Source organism: Montipora foliosa, chromosome 11 (assembly GCF_036669935.1).
Source record: "Montipora foliosa isolate CH-2021 chromosome 11, ASM3666993v2, whole genome shotgun sequence".
Taxonomy (NCBI): domain Eukaryota; kingdom Metazoa; phylum Cnidaria; class Anthozoa; order Scleractinia; family Acroporidae; genus Montipora; species Montipora foliosa.
In genome coordinates, this window is record NC_090879.1 from 20,061,375 (window position 1) to 20,086,374 (window position 25,000).

Below are 25,000 nucleotides of genomic sequence, written 5' to 3' on the forward strand. Positions count from 1 at the left end.
ATTTGATTCAATAGACAATGAAATATTTCTGTTTTTCTTCCATGAAATAATTTCCTTTGGTTCCTGCAAGAAGATTCATAAATCATGAATATAATAATGTTGCATTTTATTTTATGTATAGTGATTGCTTGAAGCATCTTTGAAATTTGAATCTCTTTTTCCTTAGGGCAGAGACTGTACTTATTTCAGGGAGTCCAATCTTTCCTCAAACAAGGTATTGCAGATATATTTCTGAGAATTTTAGTGTAATTTTACTTGTTCTCTTCTTCTACACTTGCTTTGATGTGTTCAGTTTGACACAAACCACACTAGTCAACCTGTTGAAGTTGAGTTGCTACTGAATTTTCATTTCCTTATTAGGTGTCTCCCATTGAGATTGATAACAGCGACAGGTATGTTACATGATTCTACATTCTGTATTTTATTTTTTACATCTGATGGTTCTTCCCTTAGAATTCAAATACACAAACAATCAGTGTTCAGTTAATTTGCATCAATTTAATGTCAATGAAAAACTTTTGTTATTCCTGATGGTGATAATATGGTGTATTATTACCAAGCTCTAGAAGTTATTGAACCAATTAAGCATAAAAATAGTATGGTAAATAATGTACAAGTACATTAGATTACTTGTAATGTTGGCTATTTTTTATTTCCATAATTCTCTGTCTTCAGAACAAGTGGGACAAAAAATCACTTATTAAACTTTTTGGCATGAGGGACCACAGCATATTTTTGCATGTTTTTGTTACAGGTTTATGTCTTGGATTTTAACCAAAACTCATAAAAATACCATGTGTGATACCACAGGCTAAAACATCTAGTAAGATATATTGAACCATAATGTACTTGTAGAAGTAAATGTGTATAGATCGCAATCTTTGCACTGCTTACTGCTTGTATTCATCAAGCATTGAGGTGGAATTGTTGCACATTCATCATTTGCACCAAGTGGGGTGATTTTAAAATAACGTTAATTCAGTAATTATTATTATGTTTCTCAGATCATTAACTTATGCTGCAGTAAAAAAGTGCTTTATTTACCTTGTCAAACTTTGTGTACATTATTACATTATTCTCGTTACTCTACTTTTTAAAGTTTCTCTTGTTTTGATTTGTATTATAACATGGGAAAGGAAAGGAACTTTGGGTTAGGGTTAGGGTTGAGTTGTTGAAGTGCTGGAGCACTAATTGGGGACACTGTAAACTTAAATTAACAACTAACACAAAGGAAGTCAAATGTTGGTTTTTGAGGAGAGGGGAAACCGGAGTACCCGGAGAAAAACCTTTCGGTGCAGAGTAGAAAACCAACAAACTCAACCCACATATGACACCGAGTCTGGGAATCGAACCCGGGCCACATTGGTGGGATACTGTGCGTTCAAAGATTGTGAGTATGATGATTTTTTTTGTTGTTTTTTCATCAGCTGGATCATAGAGATTCCTCCACCACGTGATTTTTTCTGTGACACTCAGGTGATTTTTTTTGTGTAAAAATTTTCATGATTTGTGCCCTTTTCAGCACAACATTTTTTTCTAGAACATGTAATCAAGGTACTGCTGTCTCTGATATTTTAGGTTTTTTCAGTTTTGAATTTTGCAAAAAGCAGTAATAATATTATCCCAACAATTAGCAAAGGAATAGATAAGGAGGAAGGAGATGTACAACACAACCTACTCAATGAATGAAATAAATGTAGGTATTTGAAATGTGGGATGATGACAAAAGAGTGAAGTGATCCTCACACTTATCTGGACAATTTAAGCAATTATTTTCTCTTTATAGACACCTAAAAAATTCAGGTGGCTTCAGTGGGATTCGAACCCATGACGTCTCTGATACCAGTGCAATGCACAGACAATTGCTTAAAATTAAGGTGTCTCAAACCAGTTTCAGCACTCAAGAGAAACGTTCTTATGAGAAGGATTGACACTACAACACTTTATTATCACTTAACAGCAATATTATGGTACCATATTAAACACCAATTATTGATTTAAAAGATTCTGTCACTTTCGTGACGTAAAAAGTTACCGAGGCAGCAGGCAAGCCCTGCAAAAAGACCCCATATTTTGGTTTTAGCTGCTCATATCTCAAAACCGAACTCAGTGACCCCCAGTTTTTATTTTTGAAATGTAATCAGCATGCCAGAATGAAACTTTTTGCCAAGGTTTAAAAAATTCTGTGGAGCGGACTCAGAGCCACCTTAAATAATTAAAAATTAAAAGGGAGCACTGAATCTGCTCCACATAATTTATTTCAACTTTGCAGAGAGTTTCGTCTTGGCCTCCTGATCCCTTTTATGCAATAAAAAATTGGGGTCACCGAGTTCGTTTTTGAGATATGAGTAACTAAAGCAAAAATATAGGGTGTTTTTGCAAGGCTTTCCTGTTGCCGTGGTAACTTGTTACGTCACAAAAACGACTGCATCTTGTTCAGCAATAATTGATGTTTCACGTGGTACCGTAACATTGCTGCTACGTGATAGTGTTGTAGTGTCAATCCTTCAAATAACGAGGTGTCTTGAAAGTGCTGAAACTGGTTTGAGCCACCTTAATTGCGCAGGTAAAGTGTGAGGATCGCTTCACACTTTTGACAAACCTACTCTAATGACGCATGCAATAAGATAAAGTGCCGATCGTTTTGATAACTGAAATATCATTCTTTCTTTTAACATTTCAGCCATACAAAGGACCACCAGTTAATCGAGAGATTATTTCCAGACCTCCAGAGTCTTGAAAATGCAGGAAATCTTGTCACACAAAAACCTGTGAGAGTTTAATTCTGCAGATTCCGGAGTATGCACTAAGGTGCGGGATTACAGAAAACCACCTTGCATCTCTTTTGCACCTCAATTAACAACGAAGAGAGCACATTGTATTGTGCCTCGTTTCTTTAAAAACTTAATAAATTTTCCGCAATCCCGCACCTCACTCAGGTGACAGTAGGAGCAGCACCAAAGGACACATTTCAGCTGTCCACTTTGTTATACTGGACTGTTACAAAAGTATATAAAAGTATTCCTCTTTAAATCTAATTTTCAATTATTTCGTTTCTAGCGTTTGATCGGCTGACTCGTGTATCCGCCCATTTTCTGTCTGACCTCATATGGGGAACTGATTGCGCCGATCGTTTTTGTAAAGTTGAAACAGTTCAGAGTTCATGAAATTAAAAAAAACCCAAGTAGTTTAGGTAATCACATGATTTCGAGTGCAATTTGGAATAAATAAGCACAAGGCCTTGGGCGATTGCAATTTGTAGTCTTTGAAAAAAATTACAAGTGATTATTTATTCCAAATTGCACGAGAAATATCATGTGATTACTAATTAATAATATACATGAAAAAATTCGAGTGGTGAAGACCAAACCCTAATGTTTATTGAACAGAGTTAACTGAATAGAGTGTAATGTGAAGTGCTAGATTTCTATCCCATATGAACCATGTGAGCGTTAGCCCTACTGATGGAAATGGGCCCACACAAGGACAGAGAAAAACTCTGACCAGGGTGGGAATTGAACCTTTCCTTGTGCTTGTACATGTTCATTGCCGTGACTTTAACATCGTCAGTTCCCACGACCTGCTCCCGTCTGACCTTGTAGCTCAGTCGGTAGAGCGGCGGAGATCTTACCCGAACGTTGTGGGTTCAATTCCCACCCTGGTTAGAGTTTTTCTCTGTCCTTGTGTGGGCCCATTTCCATCAGTAGGGCTAACGCTCACATGGTTCATATGGGATAGAAATCTAGCACTTTACATTACACTCTATTCAGTTAACTCTGTTTAAAATATAAGTGCTACACGGCCAACGTTTGTGTAAACGTAACCTTTCCTAATGTTTATTAGCCAATCATAATCCAGAATTTCGATGTGTAATTTGCACTGGTATTACACTTTTTGCACTGTGTTACATTTGAACTGCACTGCTCTAAGCCAATCAGAATCGAGTAATTTTTTCATGTATATTATTAATCCATTTACAATTGTTGGATACTAGGTTGCTTATAAGTAGCTTGGGACTCCGCGTGTCGTTGGTTATTTACCATCTCATATCCAACGCACTCTCATGGAGTGAAGTTAAAAGACCTAATCGGCTAACTCAAACCCATCTTTCATATATAAAACAAAAGAAGCGAACAAAACAATCAATACCTTATCAACAAAGCCAATTCAGAATAACAATGGTTCTTTTGTCTTCCGCCATTTTGGTGCTGTATATGAAAGTCTACCCCAATGTTGCACCCAATTCAAACCCGTTGGGAATAAAACCTATTTCTATATTAAATGGACGCTAGATTATAATGCAAATGCGATACACAAAGAATCTTAACCGCGGGAGATTTGAATTCAGTGCAACATTGAGTTTTAAGCCGATTTTGTGTATTTGTAGTAAATTGCTGTATTGACCTCTTTACGAGAGCAGTACAGCAAGGTAAATGTATCACATTTTGCAGCGAAGACCAAACGCTCAAGGTTAACAAGTTGTTTATTATATGGCTTTAAACTTTATTCACCTCTCTTCGTTTGAAACTTCACTGACGGGTATTCCATCAGAATGTTTATTTATTTTACAGACAAATGATAACAATTTGGTAAAGTGAATTTCCATCGTCACCCTCGAAAATCAACGACCAAACAAACGTGAATGAAAAGAGCGAAGTGCCAGTTTGGCGTTTGAATTACAGTTGAACCCCGTTATTTTGAAGTCGCAAGGGAAAGAGAAAGTAGTTCGAATAAGCGGGGCTCGAAAAAACCGGTTCGGCATAAAATACTGGACACGAAATATGTCGTGATGCTGGAGGCCTTTGACGTCTTAAAATTTCACAATGTTTTCATTATTTCAATTAAAGCAAAGGTGCTACTTTATCTGCAAATCTAGAAGTGTAAAAAGGAATTCTATATCTTCAGTCTTTCCCGCCAGAAATCTTTGTTTCAGATCGCTTCTTAATTGTGGGTTATTTACGAATTGTGCGCAGTGGACAAAGACAGTTGTCACGTTGTGTTTACACTGGATGCCAGAGTTTGTTTCTCTCTCAGAGCGACGGAAGACGGAAAAAAACCTCTGGCATCCAGGGTACAGTGTGTTCTGACAGCGTTGGTCAACCACCTTTTTAATTAAACTTCGAAATCAAAGGGTAGCATCAGGTCCATAGATGATTTGCAACTAATCTCTAGACAGGACAGGACAAACGAAAGGAGCTAATGAGAGACCTTTTTGCTTTCTATCACCAATATGGCGGCGTGAAGACCACCAATAGGAAACAAAAATAATTTCGAATAAGTGGGGAATTCGGAGTAACCGAGTTCGAATAGGACGTTTTCAACCAACCTCTAGAGACACCACTAACAATAGTGAAATGTACGACTTCTGGTGGACGAACAAAAGAAACTAATGAGGGATCTTTTGTTTTCGTCCACCAACATGGCGGCGATTACGCCACGTGAAAACCTCCTATTAAGTGTAGTAAAACGACTCCAAAAGGGGTCAAAACCAGGGGAAATTAACATTAGTTCAAAATAGCGGGGAATTCGAAATACCCGAGTTCGAAATAATGGGGTTCAACTGTACCTCTAGTTTTATTTTTAGTTTGAATAATTCGTAACCAGCCCGCGGGCTGGTAGAATAATGCCCTAGCACTTTGCTAGTTAGAGCGCTCTGCATCGAGCACTACCAATATACCAAGAAATATTGTTTACTGCGATCTTTTGGAAATACAGTTTGCCTTTTTGTCCAAAAAGACGTTTTCCTGTTGATCAAACAATTCACGACCAGTAATAATATGAAGTGGTTTTCTTGTTTTGATTGGACCAGTGATATATTTTTTTGTCGGATCTGTGCGGTTATTACATCGTGGACAAGCTCTATGTAAAATCAACAAGCATTGTTTGATAAGGAAAATGTTTAGAAATGGTCACAGGCTGCGGATGTTAAAATGTCTCGTACATGTACTTTAACTTTATTTCACCAAACAAGCGTTGGTGCTACTCTGTGTGCTTTTAATGATAAATTTGATTCTGCTATGAGAAGCAAAGGATTTTCTTGAACTTCCCTTGTTTCTCGTTGACTCACGTTTTCAAACAGCAACAGAGTAAGACATGTAACGTATGTACAATCTTTATCAAATTATATTATTTATATCGAAGATTATATAGATGGCAATAGCTGTTTATGTTTTGGTTGTATCTCTTAGATGGTACTCGATCTATGATCGGCCAATGAAGTGGACCTTTTTCTGCTGTATAGCTAACTGAGTTAAAAATCTGCCCTTGTAGCTTGATTCAAAGATCAGGAGATAATCATTACTTCACTGGCCTCATTTTCTTCGGTCATAATGTAAGAGATGGCTCCTTCAGGCTCCTTGTTTTTTTCAGTTCAATGTATGACCCGATTGCGCATAAACCGGGCGCATAAACTGACCTGAAAAACGCAGTCCCCCCGAACTCGGTAAATAAGAGATATCGAGTAATATTTAGTTTTATGATACATTTTACAGCAGTCGGCGTAGAACAGGCATTAAATTTGTCTTTTATTTGAAACAAACATGAATAAAGCGTTACTGACACCAAGTCTTCAAAGTTTCGACAGCTAAAGACTTCTCTCCCCGCGTGCGCTTTACACAGATCAAGTAAACATATTTGGAAGGACCATATTGAATTGATCTTTGCTTCATTTGACCAGCCAACGTAAATATTAAGTTCATGTATGCAACTATCAGTTTATGAGTAAACGGAAAGAACCGAATTTGGAAGGGCTAACAGTTTGTTCGTGACTTATACTAATTTACAATATCGCTATTTATTTATTCTCGTTTTTTCATTTTTTATTTGGTGGTAACTGTTGTAAAGCGTAATCGAGGATATTCTTTTATAAAAAAACTAGATATGCAATTCTAGAGTTTGGATTGGCTTGGTCATCGTGGTATATATAGTATTTTGTCTTTTCTCCTGCCCTTACTATTCCGAAAAGGAAACACTATTTTTGTTTTTTGAAATAGTTTCTTGTTGCTGGTAAGTGCAACCTTTGCAGAGAAAACCTAGAAAACCCTGGTTCACATCCCACTCAGATCCCAGTTAAACAACTGTCAAAATAATGTTTTAGTGTACGGATCAAATGCTGGTAAAGAATGTGCAGCAAAAAGTCACTATGTGCTATTATATATATAAATACTGACAGGAAATTCATTACTTCACTGTAATTACTATGAATGTAGGAAATGAACTCTACACTGCTTTATCAAGCTTATCATCGAGACAAACATAAATTTGATCACTGGGAATAAAAATTCTTTTATTTTGACAATTGGGTGGATATTACTGTGAGGATATGAATTACAACAAATGGTGTATTTTAAATATTTGATTCCCGTGCTATGGATGGCCATCCTCAAGGAACTTGATTACTTCGGAAAGGATTTTCAAGTGTCGAGATATAGTGCACATCTTCACGTGTCGCGCATGTGACAGTGACCGTTAAGGCCGGGACACACTAGGCGACAAGTCGCAGCGACATGTCTCTGCGACAAATTGCTCCATGTGTACTACTTTCAAAACAAGTCGTTGCGACACGGCGCCTGTTCGGTGCACACCCATTGATCTCATATTAGGTGGAATGTGAACTACAATTGTAGTTTTCTAATTCAATATGGCTGACTATATGACGCTCTCTCATTGGTTCATTTATATTTTGTCGCAGCGACTTGTTGCCCGGGAAGTGTACACACGATGCGGCAACGCTGCTTTGGCTAATTTTGTCGCTGCGATAAGTCGCACGAATTCAAATTGGTTTGAATTCGTGCGACTGATCGCAGCGACAATGATTTTCATGAAATTAACCGTGTCACACAAGGCGAATTATTGCGGCGACTTGTCCCCGCGACGTGTCGCAGCGACTTATCGCCTACTGTGTCCCGGCCTTTACATGCACCACTCCACGAAAGGTTGGTCATCTTGAAAAGATGTTATCACATCTCACCTTCAATTCTCTTTCGTTTTTTTTCTGCAAAAGATGTTTCGATGAGCCATTCCGTTTCATCTTAAACCGTTCAATTAGCGTTTCCTTTCTCAAACACTGAGCAAAAATACCCACCGATAAGCAAAAAACAATGTGCATATTTTGGAATAAATACACTGTTTTTACCTCGTTTCCATGGTCCAGGTCATTGTCACCACCTATAATGAAGGTAATCAGCTGGGTCCAGGTATTAACTACATACACATTTGAATATCATGGAAGTGCAATGTAAGGCCGATGTAAGAAGGACGGACTTCTCTCTTTCCTTTTCTTTAGTGCTAAATTAACTGTAGTAAAGTTACGGAAAGCGTGACACTTAGCTAACATGACCTGTCGAACAATACGTAGATCAGTTATTCCCCTGATGCGAATCGAAGTACATTTGTAGTGTTGCTCAATCAAACGTGCAAATTTGTTGTTTACGTGTTGCATACACAGCCAACGTATTACATCGTGGGAACTAGTCCTTTCCTCTACTAGGATTTCATGTAGGATTCTAAACACCTAGTTCCTTAGGATTTACGTATGTATCGATATGTAAGTATTATGCTCACATACGAATTAGGATGTTTACTAGGACGGAAACATTGTATACTCCTTCACATATTTAATCACGGTTAGCTTGCTACCAATATTTATTATATAGATATTGATGAAATACCAGGATTTCTCCTTTTACTAAAAAATCATATCTTCACCGCGCGCAGTGAACATATTATTTTTATCTTTCACATGTGAGGATATAGGTGTTGTCATGGTAACCAACACGATTAGCCAATAAAACGCGAGCTTTCTCTTCATTGTAAGATACTTTTGTGCTTTAATGTAATTCTTCTCTACTACATTAACATTTTTATTGCAAAATTTGACATTATCATGATTTCTTTTTCATAACTTTCCTATCTTGTTTTATGTTACACAGCATGCGTGTTTTAAGTTGTTTTAAATCTAGACATTTCATCAATATCTATATAATAAACAGAACATTACATGGCCGCTTGGGGATACGAATTTTATCTTCTCGTTAGGGTTACGGTTAGGGTTAGGGTTGCAGCACTCGAAGATAAAATTCGTATCCCCGCGCGGCCATGTAATATCCTCTATATATTCAAGCACTTTGATTTAACTATTAAAGCAGAATGTAAGTCTTGAGTGTGTTCAAGTCTAGTCTATTGGACTCTGTGTGAGCCGGTAACCCCCGAAGATCGACCAAGTCTAACTACAGCAAGTATCGTCGACACTTATCTTTATTTGGCCAAGTCGTTACCAACACTTTACAACATAACCATACACCACTGCATTTTTGCAGGCCCGAGTATAGGCTAATTGTAGCCTCTTGTTAGCTTTAAAGTGGGTACTGAGGGTGTGATCGTGATAGACTGGAAACAACTTTTGTAAACTCCCCATAAGCACGAGCGCCCTTACAATAAAGAACGCGTGGTCAGAAAGGTGTGTTAGTATGTTTTTTTTCTGATGTTTTCGCCCGCTTCTTGTCGAGATTTTGGTCATTTTCCAATCAAGATCAACAGGCGAGTTACAAAAACACCATCAAACTTTACCAGGATAGGAAGCATTAAAAAAAATTACAAGGGAAGAAAACTTGTTGGGCGCGGTTAAGGAGCAATACACAGTGGGAAACTTACAAAAACCAAACAATGTCTGGCAATGATCCCTGAGGCTGTAGTTCGAATTCCCCAGCAAAGGCCCCTGAAGAGGTGAAACACTTATCTTGGCATTGCGATTGTGTTAAAAGAAAGCCATTAAAGAAAATTATCTTATTACCTTAGGGAGCTCAAAACCGTTTTACAGGCAGACCTCTACATTTTGAACATATGAATGAATTGTCCCAGGTCACTGTCATGGACCACTTGTTATTGTACATTTCATATTCATCCTGGCTCGATTAACTAAAATCCCGCTAATGTGAGTAACGAAACGCGTTCTAATAAATTTTATTTTCCTTGGTTTGGGCAAAACTTCTTTCATAAAGCAAGAGATCGCCAATGCAAGGGTTGATATCAGAGTTGGAGCAGTACGCATCTGAAGTGCTATGATGCTCTCTCTTGATGAACACTAAGATTCTCGTAAAGTAAGACGTTTTCATTGATGTGAGATTTGTCGAGCCGCGTTGAGAGGAAATGGCTCTCTATCCTTTCTTGTAGCTTTACCGCCGAGCTTCACAGCAACTTCTGATGTTTCCATCAACGTAAGAGCTCGCCTAATCACCTCGGTTTCTTTGTGGTACACACCTTGCTTTGAGGTGCGAATGTCCAGCGCTCTCTGCAGAAGTAGTTTGGCTTCCCTTGTTGCATCTTTTGTACCCTTGGCTTGAAGAAGTTTACCTGAAAATCGAAACGGAAAGGTTGAGATTGAGGCAGGGCTGGTGGACTATTTTGCAACAAACGTAACAATGTATTTTTATTTACTAACATATAAACATCAAATGCTAAAATGCCAAGACCATTATGTCGAATTGCGCTGGACAATGCATGCTTTGATTAGTTTGGTTTTGCTGGGTTGGCTGAGAATGGTTTTTCTAGAGCGAAGTTTGAACTATGGTGTTCTTGATAAAACCAAAGCTAACTTTAGCATACACCTCCTACTGGGATATGTCTGTTCCAATCCCGTTTAGAAACAAGCGGCTTCTGCGCTGTTACGAATTCGTCAAAGGCACTCAAATCATCAAATGAGAAAGTTTTAGATGTTGTTCTGAAGTGGCAAAACATCTAAACCTTTAGATTCAATACTGACTTAGCTTGAATAAAGTGCTTGCGACCATCAAATGTGAAGGACCCAACAATTCTTCACGCATGCATAAGGACTCCCGAAACAATTTCTCCGCTGTCGCAACATCCAAGGACTCTGATGTGTCTGAACATCCCGTCGAGGCCAGAGCATCATAAATTTCTGCCACCAGAGGATGAGAAGAGCCGTACCATCCCCTTCTCATCTCGAGAGATTTACTAAATAAAGACTCCGCATCACTTGACCTTCTTTGCTTTGCCGCCAACAATCCCATGTGAAAATAGACGTTACTCTGGCCTACAAAAATAGTGTAGATATTGGCACGGATCAACATAACATTCGACAGCAACAAAAAAGTTGTGGTCGAGTTCTTGCCTAGTGCGTATGGCACGAGACCGCACTAAAGACAGGGGACTTGAGCTAGTGAATAACCTTTTTATTTTTTCGCAGCTTAAACAAAAGACAACCCGCTTAATACCGTATAGACAGATTTCCCAGTGCAATTTCCCGTTTAGAATTCTCTGTTGATCTCACTGTAAGGCCCGTTTTAAACGTCGCATTTTACCATGATGTGCCGAATCTATAATGCAAATGAGCGAAAACAATAGATTTTTCTCATTTACATTAGATTCGGCACATGTAAAATGCGACGTTTAAAACGGGCCTAAGTTAAACAAAATACACAAAGCAAGAGGTGTTTTCAGTTTTAAGTCAAACAGAAAGTATAAACTGGGACTACTCTTTGGAGTACTTGAAACAAAAAAGATATATAAAACAGTGAAAAAAAATTAATCGTTAGGCAGAAGGTGATTCATCACCCATCGATTTCACCCGGCTTCGCGGGTAAGATAAAAAAATAAAAATGACTAAACATTCTCTGCGGCAAAATTTTGAAATCAAGAGGCGGCCCAACAACTGATTTGAACTGAGCTACTCTCCACACGGCTTCTAAGTGTCCTGCACAGTTATAACGCGTATTTGAAGAAGTCAAACCGACGAAAACGGATAAAGGTCCCAATAACAACCGAGCAAAGATAAAACCCCCCAGGCTGGACTCAAATTTTCCAACGTTTGCTCTTTCTCTTTACCAAATTCCATTTTTGTTGTTTGTTATCTTTTGACGACAAATGTCACAAAGTAACATGATCGGTCTAGATGGGAAAATCTAGACTGTCGCCAATGTCAATTTGGGCCTATTCAAGTTAATTCTTGAGTTTGGTCGTTTCCTGTCCTTTTGATACACGGCCATATAATAACTTGAAAATACCTGGGCCCGGTTGTTCGAAAGCCGATTAACCTAATCCAGGATTAGCATAAACTTTTGCTTCATGTTTTCAACTTTTTGTTGAAAGTTTATTTGCTTATTTTTGTTTTACAAGATTGACTCCTTTTAAGGGAACTGGTCAAAACTACTATACTCGAACAGGACCCACCTTTGGGGTAGGGGGATTCTCAAAGACACCACCTATCTTCGAACTTATCACATGAACTTTACCGATAACATTTTATTGGCTTTTAAATTTGAGTTGACCCAGGAATATTCAGCTAGCAAGAGTCGGCCTTACTAGACAAACAAGAAAAGTGAGGTTTGAATCTCACTGTAATTTTTTACTGTTGGATAGAGGGTTGGTTATGCAATATAGACACCATCTTTTGACGTTAAGCAATGGGGGTGCAGGCAGACACCACCATCTATTTTGTGGTTTGGTGTGGTTTGGTGGGTCCTGTCCTGTTTTGACCACTTCCCTAATGTAAAGTTTTGCCGAATATCAGCGTTGAAGAGCATTTGGGAGTAGAGAAATAAAACTCCTTGGTTAATTTTTAATCTGGGATTAGCGTTGAACAACCGGACCCTGGTGCATAAAATGCTAGGGTGAGACAAGACTGATGCCATTGACATCTTACATTCTTGAATAATCGTAATTAAAAAAGTGTCACTGCCAATTAGCCTACATACCAGGAAAATCGTTAGCGAGTTTTAAGTGTCTCAAAGCCTCATCCAGAGTAGTCCCTATATGCCGTTCGCTGGTATCTTCTGTTTCTTCTTTTTCGGATGTTGTTGCAGTCTTGACCCTCCTTGTCCTCGTGGATGTACGTGATCGCCCATGTACGTGGTAAAGCGGTGGGACAATAACTTCATTGGGAAGTTGACATAGTGCCATTTGATCCAGAATGCGACCGATCATCGCCGCTTGATCAACCTGCGAGCCAAAAAAGAGAAAAAAAGCAATGGATCATAGCTCGGAAAACCATGTTGATAATTTACGTTTTACTTTCATTTCAAATTTGTTTGTTGAAGCGTACATGGTTCAGATGGGCGAATAAACTGACGATGATCCATGTAGAGTTATGTTACTGGTTTTACTTCCGTATGGATTTTAGTGACATTTACGCTTGTGAAGTTAGTTGATCACTTAAAACAGTTTTCAGCCACAAATTTTGTTGAGCTCTGCTCAACTCGGTTGACGGCTCTATGCGGTGAAGCAAATGTTGGAGAAAAAATAAAAAAGCGCCGAGAAAACTGGTAAATGAGAGACAATGGCATTGAAACAAATCGCGAGAGTGCAACGTCGCACTCACCGAATAACAAGACGCCTACAAGGGCGTATCCGTGGAATGCTTCGGAAAATAGCGAGAGATTACCAGAAAGATAAATCTGTGATATAACTTGAAGTTGTTTGTTGTAAAAACTCATAATTAATGTTACTGCATTTGCAAATGCAAACAACGAAGCCCTATTAGCGGGTTATCAGGATACGGGATTTTTTATTTCTTTATTTTTTTGAAGGAGACTTTATTCAAATCCTACAGTAATAGTTGCTTTCTTAACTCCGTTCATCCAAAAATTACCAGATCAGCCTTAAATCATTCGAAAAACTGATTACAAATCACAGTTCAACAACTTATTATCATAGACCAGGGCCCCGGTTGTTCGAAAGCCGATTAACTTAATCCAGGATTAACGTAAACTTTTGTTTCATATTTTCAACTTTTTGTTTAAAGTTTCTTTGCTTATTTTTGTTTTACAAGATTGACTTCTTCTAATGTAAAGTTTTGCCGAATATCAGTGTTGAAGAGCATTTGGGAGTAGAGAAATAAACTCCTGGGTTAATTTTTAACCTGGGATTAGCGTTAATCGACTTTTGAATTAACGGGTCCAGTTGTTCAAAAGCCGATTAACGCTAATCTCAGTTTAAAACTTAACAAAGGAGTTTTATTCTCTACTCCCAAATGCTATTCAAGGCTGATATTCGGTAACACTTTACATTAGAAGAAGTCAATACTAAAAAACAAAAATAAGCAAAGGAAACTTTCACCAAAAAGTTGAAAACATGAAACAAAAGTTTACGCTAATCCTGGATTCAGGTAATCGGGTTTCGAACAACCGGGCCCTGTACTCGAAGTCCGGTTCCGTAATCCTCGTTAAGTTCCTTGAAAACTGTTTAAATCTGCCGTGGCGAAGACAAGAAGACAACATCTGTACTCCATTTCTCTCAATGCTCAAAAAATTGTGTGTTCTATAGTCCACTCCAAAGTTCTAATTTTACAATTCTATAATCTTGATTTCACTATTTAGAGTAACTTGGTACCAAACGTTCCGCAATAACTTGAAATTTCGTTAAGAAAAAAGCTTAAATCCAGTAGTCCAGTCCGGGTTCAAATCGCCAAAACTCTCTCTCTCATCGATTCAAAACTCAACAAAAGCTACAAGTAGTAAATAGTTCTCTCGGTTCTCAGAAACTACAAAAGTTCGTCCTGATTCTACACTCGAGTTGAACAAAAAACTATCGAAAACGAAACCAAAAAACCCTAGTTATCACTTCTCGAGAGAACAGACAAACAGCCGAAACTGTTCTGTGCCTGCCCCTTACGGCACTAAAAAAACAGCACCGTAGGTAGTACAATGGTACTTGAAAGTAGTCCTTCGCCGAGAAACGAATCTTAGCTAAAAGGCTGAGAGGCGATCAGGATACGGGATATTTAACTTAAAAAATTGTGGGGATACGGGATATTTTTTAAAGTAGGAAATCATTGCGTACGTGTGGTAGTGCAGTAACTTGACAGTGTTTTTTTCCATAACTGTCAACTGTCAACTAATTTGTAGCTCTAATGGTCTCTAATAGTACACGATATTGTTTTGGTATCGTAAGTCATTACAGTGCCATGGTAGATATCTTTGCTAAATACCCCTTGGTTCAGTAAAATATTAAACCCAGAAAGATTGAAGAAAATAAAAGGAAATCGAGAAACGCTTGGCTTCAAGGCTGATATGTTGATCATTTACAACTTCGTTTTCAACATAAGCTTAAGCATGTACTCTGAGCTTCTGACAGCTTTCCAAGACCAATGTTCACTGAAGTTAAGCCCTTTACAGCGTAGCCTGATTCTCAGACGGTCCAGGTCGCTCGCTGAAGGGACAAATGTGCGTAACACGAGCGACCTGGACCGTCTGAGAATCAGTCTATTTCCGGCGGAGTTAGTATCTGAATGGGGGCCGTCAAAATATGCGACTTGCTGTCAGGAACATACGACCAAAAATTATATTTTAACGCTCAAAAATGCGAACCAAGCAAGGTACAGATTTTGTTAGCCTGCTTTACGCAAAATACTTGAAGGAAATACCGTGTTTAAATAAAGTTACCTTACCTTACCTTAAATACTGACGCAAAAGTCAATAAATATTGATATGTGGTTTTTAAGGAGCGCAGAGGGAACTTTTAGGTAGGAAGTGTCGATCGAGAATAAAACAAGTTGCCATCAGCAACAAAATTTGCGAGATGAAAACATCATAAATGTCGAGCCACGAATATAACAAGTAACCATCAGCGAAAAACATTTCGGAAGATTTTTGTTACGTTCAATCAGAGTTCAATTTTTCTATCGTACTTTTGGTTGTACAATCGAAAGTGACATCGATTTTAGCGGCCGCCTGTGATCAAGTTACCTTGCGTGTTTAATACTGACAACTCACGAAACAAAGCATGTATCTGTGACAAAATGACGGCAAGACACCGGGTTTTTGTCAGTTTGCTTTTTTTTCTTTCACGTGTTACTAAGTTCGACAAGATACATGTGCGAATTTAACACAAAGACCACAATAGTTGATTCTAGTCCAAGTGTCAACTGAAGTTAAGCTCCTCTGAATGAGGTTAGTAATTGGCTGCGAAGTCCCCGCGACCGTGGTAGCTTATTCGTTTTTTTTTTAAACTTGATTTCATTTTTTTTGTTTGGCCGTTGAAAGCTATTTTTCTTATTTTCTTTCTACATCAAAACGGCTGAACAAACTGGTTCCCAAGAAATATTGGAGTATTCGCTCTATGCAACATACTTCTCATGAAGTATTCGTTCTCTGCAAAGTAATGTTCACAGTGGAACACACAAGTACGAAGCAAGACCTAGAAATAACGTAGAAAATTCTCCTTACCTTTAAAGCTTGCCTTTCTCAAAGAAAAAGCATCTATCCACTTTATCGAATAGTTTAATACTGTGTCAGTCATGGCGGGCGGAAAGATTCCACATACAGCTGTTTCCAGGTTCGGGAAAGAGCGTTCGCGAGAATGCCGAAAGGTAGTATGAAAGATATTCAATAAAACAAATTCAACTTGTAGGGAACGCCCAGAATCGAAGATGCCACGACCGTCCCTGAGTAAAAACCTACGGTGGCGAGCTATTTGGATGAAAGACGTCTCAGGAAAAAGCGTTGATGAAGTGGCAGAACGCACAGGCTTATGTTGAAGCTCTCTTTTGCTGTCACGCTACCAAAACACGTCCAAAAACAAAAGGGTTAATTAGCAAAAACGATGGCTCTTCGCGTGCGCCACGATTTTTGGCACATTTCTCCCACTTTCTCTGCGAAACATGACATAAATTAAGGTCGTGTCCTATTGGGATCAACCGTTTCGACCGCAACCGATTTCGGTTGAAGCGGTTGAGGTTTCGCAATAGAACATTTTTCCAACCGTTTTCGGTTGAAACGCGGTAACTCCTGGGAATGATTATTACCGGACTTCTCAGCGTTGACAAGTTGAGGCCCGAAACAAACATGGCAGGAGCCCGCGGCCGACTTTAAATGGCCCGCGTAAACGACAGCGGTTGCTGCCAATGCTTTTTTAACCATTTCAACCTAGTTTGATGCCGGTTGAAAAATTTGATCAACCAAACCAACCGAAAACGGGTTTTTTCCCAATAGAACACGAAAACACCCAACCAACCCAACCCAACCAACCCAACCCAACCAACTAAAAACGGTTGATCCCAATAGAACACAACCTAAGTTAAAGTTTTCTCTGTGAATCCTAACCCTTGGTTAATTATTCATGTCCTGGATCATTTGACTGAATTTTGAAACTCGCTTATATCACAATGTCAGTAACATATATAGCGTGAGCATGTATTTCTAGGTGATGTTTTCGATAGCATTTCCGTCATGTTCTCGTTGGCTCAAACTGACAGTTTACCATAATGCCTTTCGGCATTGACGCGTGCGCTTTGATGCTTCTTTTAGACAACCTTTCTCGAAACAGCTGTAAATGTCTGCTTTCATCTAGATAACAGAAGTGCGTCAAGGTTGGGAGAAGTATGGGTGTTCTTATCGCGGCAGGGAAGTTTGGAAATACTGAAGGGTATAAAAGTAAATTCACCCGATCAGAGCTTAATTCAATGTCCTTGTGGTATGCGCAAAAGACAGCAGACTGGTTTTAAGACGTGGTACGCCTTCGCCATTCCACGTAATTACGGAGTTTAAACAAAAAAACGGCTACGGCGACGGCTACGGCGACGACAATGCCACAAAGCAAGAATATCATTGGTTAAAAAAGGAAGCATACTCGTGCTGCACGTGCACGAATTTCCGTGCATTTTTTTCACGTACTCCACAAAACAACAACGTGAAATCACCAAATTTTACTCAGGTTTTGACGACAACGTGAGCATATAACAATGAACCATTATATTTCTATTTTTACTTTAAAACCGTTCGTACCCATAGAGTTACATCGTAGTTCGCGCGTATTGTACAAGGTGAACAAGACGGAATAATCGCGAAATACTTGCGATAGCGTTAGGTTATATTTTGGAGTGACGTTTTCGTAGACGTTACCGTTGTCCACAAGGAAATGTTTCTCCGTTTGCGGCCTCAGGAAACATTTGTTGCGGAAGCAAAATTTGATTCCCGGGAAGCAAAAACGTTCTTGAATTTGGTCGGAAACATTTTGATTCCTCAGAAACTGTTTCCTCGTTTGCGTGCCGAGGAAACATTTCGGGAAACAATGTTTCGCAGCAATGTTTCTTCGTTTGCGGGCACCTTTAAACTCCCCATTGTCTCACTGCTGCCATCACGTGCACGCTCCGAAACAGTGCAGTATGACTGGGCCTCTCATTAGCAATTGTCTCAGAAAAAAATTGAAGTCACTGGAGCCTAAGGTAGTTAACCATTGTTTTCAGACATCCCTGCGCAAACTTGAAGCGAAAAATCATTCATTGGATCGGAAATCTAACTTTCCGAGTAGCGGCTACGCACTGTCTTAAGGCCTGGCCAAACGCTCCCAACATTTCAACATTTTGCGTTTTTCAACATTTCAACATTTTTCAACATTTCAACGCAACGCATTTCAACATTTCAACGCAACATCTTGCAACATTGTTGCATGATGTTGTGACATGCTCGTGTACCCCAGGCCCCTGGCGCGCAAGAAGTGGACCTAAAGCGCATGCACTAGCGCAACAATGTTGCGTGAACGTGGCCAAACGAGTACAACATCATGCAATATCCAAAATGTTGCAGTAAAAATTTGACCGTTTTCAAATTCCAACATGTTGCAACATATCGCAACAGGGTGGCCAAACGTATGCAACATGTTGTGCCCAAGAATGTTGCAAGATGTTGCGTTGAAATGTTGCGAGCGTTTGGCCGGGCCTTTACATGAATATCCATCACCTAGCTCGGAATTTCGACATTTGTTAGAAGTTAACTAAAGCGACGACGCTAAACGGAAAAGAATGGAAAAAATGTGGCAACAAGGGCTATGTCCAACTTTAGAATAATTACATAGGTGATTATTGAAAATTCTTTTCGCTGATTGGTTGTACTTGAGGTGAAAAAATGGCCGCAAGCCGTTTTGTCGAGGTGACAGACGAAGAAATTAGTTGTTTTAAAGAAAATGCATATGTTTCAAATTACCACCTATGTAATTATACGAAAGCAATATTCACCTCTGGCTCGGTGAATATCAGTGAATAAAAACTTGGACTTTTTCTCGGTTTTTATTCACCTCGCTTTCGGCGAATAATTGTTAAATAATCTATAGCGCAATTTTTGGCTTCCCTGAGGCCCCACTCCTCCAGATCGACAACGAGGTGTTACATAGACCCGCTGCTTACCGTCTTAGAACCGCCACGTGTCATGTCACCAGCGGCTTTCAAAGCACCATTGAACCAAAACGCCGCCTTGCTCATTTCTGAGACTTTCAAATACAGATTTCCCAAAGACTCCTGTATGTCACCCAGCAAGTAAATATCGTCCAATAGAACAACAGGATAGGCCATCTTGTACGCACTAAGAAGTAGATTTTGCGCCATGTTATAGTGTCCATCACTGGCCAAAAAGTTTCCTGCAAAGAAGTGAATTAGCGCTACCTCGAGCTGAGTCAAGTGCTCGTTGTCGTCTTTCCCACATATTTCCTTGATGGCTGATACTTCCAGTTTTTTTGGCGAAGTCATATCCAGTTCTTGATCGGATGACACGTTTATCTCGTTGTACAATCTCTCTTTAGCCTTAATGGTCTTTTGGTACAAGATCTCTTCGGGCTTCCGACCTTTCTGTGTCAAGATTCTCCAATATGACATAAAATCGATCTTTCCGCGGTCTTCATCTCTCACGCTCACCAACATTAGAAACATACCCGGCTCGCAAACAGTAGAACTCAACTCTTGAATGTTTCCACCGATGTTTAGTTGCCATGGTAACTCGTTAAATGTGCGCCGGCATGAGGGCTGCTTGGAAAAGAAACTGGCTAGAACAGCGTGACCCTGGTGCTTCTGTCGTTCCCAAGTTTCTTGAAAGGGCGAAATAGCTCGTTCCCGAGATGGAGATGTCAAGTTTCCAAGCAGCGCAATTTCCACTGCAGCTCGGGCTGACTGGTGAGAAAAGGTCAACAACCCAGAAGGCATTTCAATCAAGGCGTGTTCCGCAGTGAGTCGAAAAAATTCCCAGTGTGCTTTTGTAACCTCATACTTGTTTGTATAACCCATGACTTTCAAAGAACTCAAAACCTCACTTTCAGATAATCCCTCACGTGACACGGCAATCAACCTGAGGACGTCAGCAACCCAACCACTGTTCATACGATCACGTGATACCTGAGTCTTCATGGTAGGAACTGGACTGCGGGCGACAGCAGGCCGTAACCAACCATATTCGTGAGTCCAACGACGAAATATCAAAGTCCACAAGTCAAATAGCGTTGATGTGTGAACGTACGAGTCTAGTAACCTCTCTGAATTCTTATGCGCACCCAAGATACGCAGTTCACAGGCAAGAGCAACGTAGAACAGTGGTAAATGCGCAAGATTGGCAGAGGTTATCTTGGAGATTGCAGCTGTATCCAGAAACTTGTACCTGGAGGAAACGTACTCTTTAAAAAGGTCATTCTTTCCTTTCACATCGAACAGTCGCGGTACATCAATACAATACGTATCTTTCCTTTTTGAGAGTTCTCGATGAGTTATGTCATCTTTTGTTGTTGTGATGATTATTCTACAGGACACAGGGACAAAAGAAGGCAACCACTGTATTTGTTTCACTTTAAATGCTGCAACATCGAGAGCTTGGCCCAAGTGATTTGCCCCATCCAATACAATCACACAAGGACCTGACAAGAGGAAATTCGAGACAAGATTGAAGTGAAGGAATGTTCCACGCAATGAAAAGTAATTGTCATTTCGTTTAACTAATAGAGCGGTTTTCAATTGAGTGTCGAAAGTAATTGGTGAATTGCTTTGGTTTTGCATTGCTTCACTCAGCGATTGGTGCAAAGTTCTCGCGCCACGTTTTCAACCAATCAGAAGTGAAACCAAAACCAATCGTGGCTCGCGCGTGCACATTTTCCCTCGCTTTGTGTCGGCTACGTGTAATTATTTCGAGTTTTGATTGGTTTACTGGATTGTCTCCGTCCATTTTGATTGGCCAAAGACTAAGTAATTACTTTGGTTTTGGTTTTACGACACTCGATTGAAACTCGCTCTAAACTAATTACACTAAATGAATATTTATAATTTATTAAAAAGAAGTTGCAAATAGTAACCCCTGTAGCAGAAAAAAAAGGTTAATGAATCAATTGGAAGTCGGGGAGTTTCGGAAAAAAAACCCGAGTTTCTAAAACTCGAATTGACCTTTCGATGACCGGTTCGGATGTTCTACCACTGACCTATGGGAGCCTTTGAGAATGATCCCGAAGAAATTCGCATTGAACTGCTTACACGATAAAAGCTACGTGCTTATTAATTATCGACTTACCCAATGAGATGGCAGCTCTGAATGCTTCTATTATTCGCGTGAAGTCACACAAGTCCTGGATGTCCTTCACATCATGAGCGAAGGACTCAAGGTATTGAAGCCGTAATTCCTTAGTGCAACGACGCATGAAATTGGTGATATCAAAACTGCCAGAGTCACAACCGACAAAGTGAGGAACGACGACCACCTGAGGATGGCTGCAGGTGAACTGCTTCAGCCAATGACTTAAAACTGTGGATTTTCCGCAACCACTCTCACCTACGAACATAATGCAGAGTTGATAATCAATATAGACCTTATTCATAAATGGTGGTCAATTTATAATTCTTTTGTGGAAGTGCAAATTAGCCTACCAAGCCTCGATACCATACAGTGAATTGAAAAGAATTCTTGCTCTAAAATGAGGCTTGGTAGGCTAATTTGCACGTGGACAAAAGAATTATAAATGTGACCGCCATTTATGAATAAGGTCCATATTCTTAAAGTACAAGAGTAAAAATGTTTAGGGTATTTCATGACTGTTTATTTTGCACCACTTATATGCCCAAACTCATGCAAGCTAAGTACTGCTAATCTCTGACTATCTATATGTTCACTATCAAAAAGTTGAAAATGATAAAATGTATAGATACCAGCTAACACTAATACAGGAGGCAAGGTTTCCTTGTCACTGTCAGGAAGACTGGTCATAAAAGTGTTGAGTGCAGCTGTTGGAACCAACATAGTGGATTTCCTTTTAATTCCCTGTCTCACTTCGGCATGGAGGTTTAACACTTCCACTATTTCTCTTATTCGTGGAGTCCTGACAAACACCTGACATTTATTCATAGCAAAACTTTCGTGGGCAGACCATTCGCGCCAAGCCTCGGAGTCAGTGTTAGGAAATATCAGCGGACTTATGGGTGGATAATAGACATCTATTACTGAAACCCAATCCTTTATTATCAGCTCTCCAAGCTCCTCAAGAGTGGCAAAATGACGGACTGGCAATTCTGGGAAGGACAAAAACATACCTGGCGTTAAAAAAGTTAAATAAAATTACAAGAGTGTTTTAAAAATCAACCCGCCAATGGGAGTTTTGCATCCACTGGCAAATTTTCCACTTGTAACATCTAACTTTCTGGATATAAAGTGTCTTGGAAATTCAGTAAGAGGAGCCCGTGCTAGATGGTGACTAAAAAAGCCGCGTATGTTACGTGCATACATAAAATGCTTATCGCGTCTTTTCCATCTATGTAGTTTCGTAACTTCAGTCTCTTTTAGTTCCGTTTCCGGCCGATCAATTTTTTTCAATTTAGTACCTAAACCCAGTGTTTTACACAAATGTCTTTTGCTGAAAACAATTTGAGGTAGCTATTGTGAAAGTTTAGTTTATTGAAAACTGTCGTACAGAACCTTTTAATAATAAATGATATGAAGGCCTTTCCATAATATTTATTATAGCCTCTTACCAGAAAAGTTCAGCGCCCCAGTTTTAAAAGGAGGCGAGCAATTGATTTGGGAAGGCCAATAGACTACGCCATTGTGTTGCTTTGGTTCGCGGGAAAAAATGATTTAGTTTCATAACAATTGTAAAGTTAACCGCCATGAGCCTAGCTGGATCTTTAAAGTGCCCCTGAGATTAAAAAAAATCATTTCCTTGTTTCCCGGCTTAAGATTTTAAAAGTGTATTTGCTTAACACCTGACTGGCAAACGTTTGAGCTTTGATTATTATCCAAAGACCGTTTACTTTGAGTGTAAGGTTTGGATTTCACAGGCCGCCATTACTCACGTTCAAAACTGGCCGATTGGACATCCCAGGGTTGGATCCAAGGAAAAGTGACGTCAAAGGCTCACTAGCTTAAAATTTCAACGTGTGAGTGCAGCTTATTATATCTGCATAACGCGAGTTTAAGGCCCCGTCCACACGTATCCGGATATTGTTGAATCCGCACATTTTTCTTTCCGGATACGCCTTCCGCCTACACGTATCCGGCGAATTCGCTGGCGAATCCGGAACTTTTTGAATACGAATTCCAGAGTGAATATTTTTCAATCCGATATGAATGAATCCGGAACCGTTTGGACGCTAAATCCGGAATTTTTTTTATTTCGATGACGTAACAAGATCGAGTCCAGTTCCTTACCGTGAAATCAATTCTTAAGATGGCTGCCGAGGGCTTCATGGCGCATGCTCTGTTACCTCTGTTTTCTTGAGGAGTCCTGAGTACTAAAGTGAATTCGGATACGTTTCGGATACGTGTGGACGGACAAATTCGATTTGAACACGCTACGTGTGGATGGAAATATTTTTTAATCCGGAGAGAAAAAGTTGCGGATTCAAAAATATACTTATACGTGTGGGCGGGGTCTAAACGTCTGAAAACCCAAAACTCTCGTCCTGCTTATTAATTCTGCGGCGTACACACGCATTGCATTCTTAAAGTAGTGAGCCTTCGACGTCATTTCTTCTTTGATCCAGCACTCTCAAACTCTTGAAGTTAATAATGGCGGTCGACTATTTAAACTAAAATTCCAGTTAAAATAAACAAGTGTCTTTAGGAAATCAAGGCTTAAATCTTTGGTCGCTTAATGTTCAGTTAACAGTTTTGAAATCCAAAGAAAAATAAGAATTGATTTTTTTGGTCATAGTGGCACTTTTAACGCTTCGAACAGTTTTCTAGCGTTTGCTTTCCAACGGTCCATGTGTGGTTTAGTAGTGGTTGTTTTTTAGCGTTCTAACGCCTACAGCGTGTGCAATTTTCTGCTTCCCTTTTTCTGTGTATCGTTGGGCGAGCTTAATAGGTACACCATGCAAGCCACGAACAAAATTATATCAACTGCTTCCACCGGCTGTACCGACCGCGACTTAGACTAGATCAAAGAGCATGATGATGATGATAAGCTTTATTTCGACACGGAATCAATTCATATATCAGTACAAGCCAAAATTAGAGTGTGTTTATTTCGTACAACTAACATTAAAAATTTTACAAAAGCACAAAGACAACGATATTGCAGGGATGCTTTAAAGGAAAATGAAAGTGGTTTCATTTTTTGCTTGAGTGGAAAGGCTGTTCCAGAGAGTTGCACCACATAATGAAAAGCACGTTTCTCTGCTTCAGAAAGGGCCGTGGGAATGATTTTGCGCGAATGTATTCTTTAAAATGTCACAGAGGCGATCTGGAAAAAAACCATTAACCACCTTGAACATGGTTATTTATAATTGACTGGTACGCCTTTGTTCAAGTGTATCCTAGCCAAGGAAATTCTGTTTCTGTTTTATTGATCGGTACCTCTTGTTCGCACAACAACCGATTCAACTAAAATGTACGTATAAATAATCAATCTTTTATGATGCAAGTTACAAGCTCGACACATTATACAATTACTCAAATCACATCTATAAATAAAAAAGATAAATAGACTGTAACAAATAAAGAAATAATCAATTACATTAATAAACTCGTGATAATGTCAATATGTACTACTTGCAAAAGCCAATTGGGGTCAGGCCACTGCGCACTAACGACTTCTCCACGCATTCATCCGACAGCTGAAGGACGTAGGGTTTCGGGAATGAAAAGTCTCTTGAGGGAGGCCGTTCCAAATAGGGATAGTACGTGGGAAGAAAGAAAATTTGAATGAATCTGTACGGGGAGAGGTGGTAGAATATCATATCATGAGATCGTCTTATCACGAGTCACGTACTTAGAGAGATCCACTCCAGAAAGTAAGGTTATGAGAGGACTTC

The 25,000-nt window shown here is 39.4% G+C and overlaps 2 protein-coding genes across 2 annotated transcripts in view; one reads left to right on the plus strand and one right to left on the minus strand.

The window, feature by feature from the left end:
* LOC137977840 (2-aminoethanethiol dioxygenase-like) overlaps nt 1-2,891 on the plus strand; it is an 11,375-nt gene extending 8,484 nt beyond the window's left edge. Inside the window, exons 7-10 of the mRNA XM_068825180.1 lie at nt 167-214; nt 361-392; nt 1,428-1,476; nt 2,684-2,891. Of these exons, the coding sequence (XP_068681281.1) occupies nt 167-214; nt 361-392; nt 1,428-1,476; nt 2,684-2,740 (186 nt within the window). The 3' untranslated portion in view covers nt 2,741-2,891. The remainder of the gene's footprint in view (nt 1-166; nt 215-360; nt 393-1,427; nt 1,477-2,683) is intronic.
* A 7,072-nt stretch (nt 2,892-9,963) lies between these two features.
* LOC137977835 (tetratricopeptide repeat protein 41-like) overlaps nt 9,964-25,000 on the minus strand; it is a 24,217-nt gene continuing 9,180 nt past the window's right edge. The window contains exons 3-8 of the mRNA XM_068825174.1: nt 21,899-22,258; nt 21,267-21,524; nt 19,133-20,622; nt 12,711-12,954; nt 10,760-11,050; nt 9,964-10,350 (exon numbers count right to left, since the gene is read on the minus strand). Of these exons, the coding sequence (XP_068681275.1) occupies nt 10,109-10,350; nt 10,760-11,050; nt 12,711-12,954; nt 19,133-20,622; nt 21,267-21,524; nt 21,899-22,258 (2,885 nt within the window). The 3' untranslated portion in view covers nt 9,964-10,108. The remainder of the gene's footprint in view (nt 10,351-10,759; nt 11,051-12,710; nt 12,955-19,132; nt 20,623-21,266; nt 21,525-21,898; nt 22,259-25,000) is intronic.